The 7,201-nt window shown below is 38.0% G+C and overlaps 2 protein-coding genes across 4 annotated transcripts in view; one reads left to right on the plus strand and one right to left on the minus strand.

Moving 5' to 3' along the window:
- The window catches only part of LOC110442346, a 27,808-nt gene extending 26,582 nt beyond the window's left edge, over window positions 1–1,226 (minus strand). For 2 of the 3 annotated variants that reach the window (XM_021485904.1, XM_021485901.1), the window contains exon 1: window positions 1,070–1,226. The gene's annotated coding sequence lies outside the window, so the exon portion shown is untranslated. Of the gene's footprint in view, window positions 1–1,053 lie in introns of all 3 variants that reach the window. The other variant, XM_021485903.1, reaches the window with a different exon arrangement.
- A 420-nt stretch (window positions 1,227–1,646) lies between these two features.
- On the plus strand, window positions 1,647–3,663 carry LOC110442345. The gene is made up of 2 exons (XM_021485900.1): window positions 1,647–1,802; window positions 3,258–3,663. Exons 1-2 carry the CDS (start codon window positions 1,662–1,664, stop codon window positions 3,585–3,587), a joined length of 471 nt encoding a protein of 156 aa, XP_021341575.1. The 5' UTR covers window positions 1,647–1,661; the 3' UTR covers window positions 3,588–3,663.
- The last annotated feature ends 3,538 nt before the right edge of the window (window positions 3,664–7,201 follow it).

A 7,201-nucleotide genomic window follows, 5' to 3' on the forward strand; every position in this document is an offset into this window, starting at 1 on the left:
TTCGGTGATGTTTTCGGCACCAAATCGCATATTTCCCGATAAAATATGGCAGATGGAAGTAAATAACGTCTACAAAGGTGATATTTCACAGTAATAAAGAAGTATTTGGTTCATAACTGGATCGTATGGGGTAGTATTGGGTAGTATTGGGTGGTTTTGGGTAGTATTGGGTGGTATTGGGTAGTATTGGGTAATTAGACGCGCCCATATCTAGCAAGTTATCGGTTAGTTGTGCCTTACGAGATAGGAAACGGAAGTAGAGACCGGAAGTTTGGCTTCATCTCTTACTTTACTCTGCATTAACGGTTTGGCCAATCGTAAAAGCGGAACTAATGGAGGGGGCTATAAATGATCATGTTCTTGAGTTGCTCAGTGTCTTGACAGGGTCGGTGAGCCGACCCACTTCTCCTGGTGAGGAGAACATTACCGCCTCATGCGCTGTTAACAGTGCAAAACATGGGCCGAGGTGCTGCTAACAGTACCAATACCGTAGGACTACATGAAGTTATCGTTCCTGGGATATATAGAGTGCTATAGGAACTACAGTACATGTATTAAGGGATAGTCAGGGGCTTCGGGCTTAGACATCGATACATGGTGGTTCGCTGTAGATCTATAGGGAGCTAGGAGCACGTGGTCGTAGTCTACTGGTAGCGCTGTTAGGTAGGATAGGTCATTACTCAACGTAGGGATTGGGTTTCTTAACATTAGTTGTCATTGTTTGGCACTAATGCTATGCTTTGTATTTGTTTAACTTGTTGTACATAATCATTCCGTCTTGTTAATAAACAGTTACTTGTATTTTATACCCATTGTTGAGTTATTGAATCAATGGCTGGTATTACCACTACATCCAGCGATCGAACCTGTAGTGAAAACAGGTCTGTAACCTGACGAAAGAGGCGAGGTCTAGAGAGGACTGCAGGGGAAGTTGTCGACTCGTTACCATTGCTAAAATCTATACGATCACGAAACGGATTTAACGGAGTGACAACGGATGCAAAACCCTCTCCGGACCTCCCCCTATTACAATATATTATTATTTTCACTAACGTTAGCTAGGTCTCACCTATTTCAACATCGTCGTATATCTCAAGCAAATTTGGTCGACGTAGTGGCAGTACCTACTACTGTTGGCAAGCTACATTGTATTCAACAGCTTAAGTATCGGCTAGACTCACAAACCCGGCCTTCTCGTGGTCTTTCATAGGCGCAGCCATACTGGATGGTCTCTTGGAACTGTCTAACAAACAAAACGGAACCTACTTTTCTGACAAACAATCCGGAACTTTAGTTTAATTCGTAAAGGTCTATTATCCGAAAACGCAATGATCACGTTTTACAATTTCAAAATGATTACGGAATTTAAACATTATATTCCAGGAGAGTGTTGAACTTTAATTATCCGATCACAGATTGCGAAACGTCTTTCTGGTGTAGATATACCCGGATATACAAAATGTAGCTGTTTTCTCTTTTATGATGTCCTTAAAAGGGCCTGTTCGTTTATCTGGTCCGACCGGTTTGTCCGCTTATAAATGAACAATTTGAATTTTCGGATATAAATGTTGGCGGACCTGCAAATCTTTATGCAGGAATCGCAAGGCTTTGTCAAGGCTCGACTGAAAGTAGCATCAGATTACTAGATCCGACCTTATTTAATGAACGAACAACTGTGGTCCGATCGGTTCAACCGTTTAAAGGAAAACGGCCACAACAAAATTCGCATTGTAGTACTACGTGTGTTTTCGTATGGACTAGATTTCCTCTGCACAACTGGACAGTTTTTGTCATGTAACCAGGTAAATTCATCCAGGCTCACTGTCTTATATTTTTTGTGGAATCAAAATTTTTCATGAAAATAATTTAAAAAAAGATAAATCCCAGGGTAATGATATTTGGCCAATAGGTACCTGGGATGGAGTGCTATAAAGTTTTTTCATTAATATGACCTTGACCTAGTTTAAAGGTCACTCGGGTCAAATATGTTAAAAACTTCAAACAACAGTCGGCAACAGTTTGGTAATGAGGTGCATATGTATCAAGAACATTTACCATGCAGGTATGTAAACTATGACTTTTGAAGAAACTTTAGCTCAGTCAGTAACAGCAGTAGACTCGGGTTTGATCTGGCGTGTTGAAGCAGATGTTACAAATGTAGTAGGACATCAAAGAATAATGATAAAGATCAAGTGCCGCCGCTAGGGCCCGAACCCGCGACCCTTTTTGGCTCTCAGCCTGCTGCTCTACCGCTGAGCTAAAGGGAAATTCTCTACAGAAATTCTCAACCTAATCATGATCAAACACATCTAATTCCCACTGGCAATTGAACCAGTGCTATCACAGACTTCTTTAAGTAATGGACGCTCTACCACTGAGATAAAGGGAAAAAATGCAATGAGCAGACCAGGGTTTGAACCAAGGACCCTCCGAACTCAAGATGGTCACTCTACCAATTGAGCTACATGGTTGCCAACAATTAACCCAGTCCAGTTCCGCTACAGTACAATCAAAATCAGCCACACATTTACACTTTTGTTCGATTCTATTTGTGCTTTCCCTTTAGCACAATCTGCAAAGCAGCCCGCCAGATTGGGAAGATACACATGTGGGTCACTGGTTCAATCCCTGTCACAATTCTCTGATTTCTTGTTACAGTAAACATATTCAAGATTATTTTGTTTTAACTATTATTTTACAAGCAGAACATGTTGTATTTATGTAACTTTTTGATACCTTGACCTTTGATCTTGATCTAATTGGGACTTTTCTTTATTTTTTGTGTTTAGATCAGTTAAGAATCAAGTTCTGAAGCTATAGGGACACACAACTTTTTAAATCACAAGCTTATGTGCTTTTATGAGTAGAACAAATGGTGCATGACATTTTTGTGACCTTGCAATTGACTTCGGTGACCTTTAATTTATCTTTTGTAGTGTAGCATCCATATATTTTCAGACACATTTCTAGTTTGAAAATATCTTAATTCTCTGTATTTTGAAATGTACAGTGTGTCTTGTGTATAGGTTTTACAAATAAAAAGCTAAAGTTCCTTAAATGATTTTTTATAAGATAAAAAAGATGGTAAAATTGTGCTATTTTCTTCAGTTTCATGCTTCATAACACATGTATGATAATGACATTTAAACAGTGTTATTGGGTAATTCTGTCAAATATATTACTTTGAAATAATACTTTGTTAAAGCATCAGGCAAAAAGTGATGATCACATTTATATACTTTATTTTTTTCCTGCAGATAATGAGCATATCAAGGGAGCTGAAGGTTGAAAAGTGGGATGAGGAAGTAGATGGTAGACTATGTGAGCAATCTATGGAGAGGAAACTAAAGCTGAAGGGTTACAGTTTTACACGCTATGAATTCCCACCAGGAATGGTATTTCCTGACCACTCCCACAACTGGACTAAGAAAGACTCTATAGTGACTGGGAGATTTCAATTCTGTATGTATGGCCAGACGGTTACTTTGGAGCCTGGAGACATGATTGATGTCCCAAAGAAGGAAGTCCATAATGCTGCTGTCAAAGGCTCCACGCCAGTAGTGTTTTATGATGCGACAAGGACCTAACTGATGTGTTGTTTCTAAGGAACTAGTATTGTTAAATTGATTATAATATATTAATCACAATAAATTGTTGATGTGATTTTGTTTTTACTTTGTCTACATATAAACAGTGACATGTCACATTTTCTCCAATAAAAAATAAACCACATTATCTCAAAATAGTACATTTCGTATTGACACTATACATTGTATGTTACTTGAGAAACAAAAAGTACAAGAATCAGTTATTAAATTATGCTTTCTGTTTCTTCATTTTTGAGAATTTAATTGATTTATTATGTTTTTAAAGAGTAGTGTAGCCAAAAAATGTTGATTAACATTAAAACATTTAAATGTCCACAATACAATTATATAATTCATATCAGATCTTTGCATAACTCCCATTTATTGAAATGTAACATGGTACATTCACACACAAAATGAAGAGGATTGCACATTCTAATTTCAGTTTTTTTAATTCAAAGTGAAACCCAAATATTCCCCAAAAAATTGGTGTTGTGCACCCTATCACATGTAACAAAATATGTATATAGTATATCATAAGCACATCAGGCCATAATAATGTGAAGTGATTTATAAGTGAAGCTTTTCCCTGATTCAATAGAATTTGTCTGTAGGTTCAAGCAAATGACCTTGACCTACTTTTAAGGTCATATGGGTCAAATGTGTAAAAACCTTTAAACAACTACTTCCTTATAACGAAGAATACCAGAGTGCTGATAGTTGGCCAATAGCATACTGGGATGGTGAAGTACAAAGTTTCATAACAAATGACCTTGACCTACTTTCAACGTCACAGGGGTCAAGTTTCAAATAGGTAAACATAACCTTCTGAATCTCTGGAAGCCAAAGGAAATGATATTTTACCACTAGCATTCTGGAATAACGAACCTAACGTTGTATAGTACACAGGGCCGATGCCTTATCCAAAGTTGCGACTTTTACCAAGATCGTCATGGATTGTATTTCCCCAAGGCACGTAAATAGATCAACTGTGATACCTCCCCTGATAAATGACGATTTTATTGTACAGGAATCCGGTCGTGTATCGCTATCGTTAGGTCAGGCGGCATCCCTCCCGGAGCCACGCCTGCCTGAGGGTCGGCAAAACATCCATCGCAAACTGCAGGCACAGCAGCGTTGCGCCTTGGACCGTACATCTCCCCCACGGGGAGCGGTCTCAAATGATATTTATGCATTTCTATATCTTAAGTGAAGATATATAATCGCTTGTGTATTTCCTTCAGTTTATGCACAATTCAACCACATGTACCTTCGTACTATGAAAAGGATTTTGACCAAATAAGTTTGTCCTTTGACCAATTGCAATTAAGAGACCCTACGTTGTATAAACGTTGTTTTATGGTTCCTGTTGAAAATTTATGGAGGTGCCATATATAACACTGACCTCCATCACACTGTCGTTCTTTGTCACTTTCTCCACCACAATTTCCTCGGCCTTCTCTGCGTCTCACAGTTGTAATCTTGGAGTCTGCCAACATTAATTTCCCCATCCATTTATGTGTCCACAAAATGCGGATGTTGAGAAAATCTTGTTCTGTCATCATGATACTGTCGGCCCTGTTGGCTTTCGTCATAATTTTTCAATTCAACTCTCGATGTAGTAAATGAAGTCCGTAGTCAAATGTATGCGATTCAAGGGTTTTCCTGACACCTGGTTGAGCTGTTTGCAAACTGCTATATATAGCTAACGGTTGCCTTCCTTGGTTTTGTTGCCGAAATGATTTTTGCAAATTTTGCGTTGGACAAATAGTTATGATGCGTCGTCCTAAAATACTGTACACATGTCCTGATCATGAGGGAAATGTTGTTTGGTGATAGTTTAGTATTTCATCTTTTGTATCCCTAGCAACCATTTTCAGAAATGGAAGCGGTTACTGTTGATCCTGCAGACACGCCGTCATATTCTTCATACTTAGTAACACTTACAGATCATCAGCATAGGAACTTGGTTCTTCGAATGAACTTGGTTATACCTAAATTTCTTTATTTTCCTTTTAGTTAGAGACTTGTTTGGATACGAATTTTGATCAGTCAGCTGATGAGCTGTGTGTAAATTGTGGTGTTTGTCTAATCACCGGACAGATGATATCCATCCTTCTACTGGACATTCTTTATAAAACTGAAGTATTAGACCGCGTGCACGTGCCAGCTCCTGTACCAGCCTTTGTCCGTTTTAATGTCCCTCATTGGATTCGTCGTTAGCAACCATTGAAGGATGTGGTTTCGAGAAGTTGCCTCCCGTCTGTCGTTATATATGCTGTTTCTTTGTGACCGGCGGAAGAGGAAGAGGAAATGTGTACCCCGTTTGTTCCTCGAAAGGTTGACATTCTCAGTTATTACCAACATACTGTTTGGACTGTTGGTCGCTGAAGCGTCTTTAAATTGTCTCTGGAACGTACTAAAAAACCGTTTCTGGATTAACTGTCTGGTGCTTTCTTCGCAATGCGGCTGTCTTAAGTTTTAATGTCTTTGAAAGAAGTAATTTCCTCTTCTTCACATTTCATCTTCTTGACCTTTTGATATAACCTCCTTATCAGAAGCCATTTCATCATCTTGAACTTTGAATGTTGCCTCTTTATCTGGAGCCATTTCATGATCATCTCCTTGGCATTTTGATATACAAAATGTATCCTCTACTTCAGGAGTTTTATCTTCTTGGTTTTTGATTATTGCCTCTTCATCAGGAGCCATATACCTTTCTTGACCTTTAGATATGGTCTATTCACCAGCAGAGCCGTTTCGCCTTCTTGGCTTTTGGATACGGCCTTTTAATTCAGGAGCCATTTTCGTGTTAATTGGAAGCATTTTTGAGCACACCAAATCGATTTTCATTACGTGTTTAAAATAACTTGAATTGACACTTAAGTGTTACAATTAGAAGCATTTTAACCTCGAAATTTAAGCATAGCAATTAATTTGTATAATGACCATGTATTCTATAATGGAATATTAATGATAAAATCAAAGGGATGTCGTTATAATCCGAAAAACGAGAGCAGACAAAACAAAAACTTAAACGACGGAAATAATCATTGTATATAACACAGTGACGAATAGTTTTCTAATCCTATTTAAATGAAATTCAAATGTTTAACATTTCTAGACAACCATCATGCATAATGCGGAGCTGTAAAATCTTAACTGTTTTAAAGACCATCATGATAGTCATTGGCACTGACCATCAACATAAATATATGTGTACCATCCAGTTTTCAAAGTAAAATGCGTCCCAGGAATCTTGACCTGGTTACATCGACGTCCTCGACACGTAAAATAAATCTGTTCTAGCTATATAGTCGGCGGTGGATTCAGATTACACTCTATATCTTCATAACTACAAAAATGGTCATCAGATATTTTAAGTACAGGCCCTGTATTTATGAAACCGTTCTCATGCTCAAAATCAAATTTTGTGCTCAAGTCAAATATCTTATTTTGGTGATGAATTAATACGAAATTACATTTGTCAATGATCTGGAAGAGTTTTGGAGATTCTTGGGTCTGAATACCGTTTTTTGTGTGTTTAAAGTTGACCTTTTGACCATGTGACTGATTTTAAGCCAGCAAGAAAGTATATTTGAGCACAGAATCCA

The sequence above is a fragment of the Mizuhopecten yessoensis genome, unplaced genomic scaffold (assembly GCF_002113885.1).
Source record: "Mizuhopecten yessoensis strain PY_sf001 unplaced genomic scaffold, ASM211388v2 scaffold716251, whole genome shotgun sequence".
NCBI lineage: Eukaryota > Metazoa > Mollusca > Bivalvia > Pectinida > Pectinidae > Mizuhopecten > Mizuhopecten yessoensis.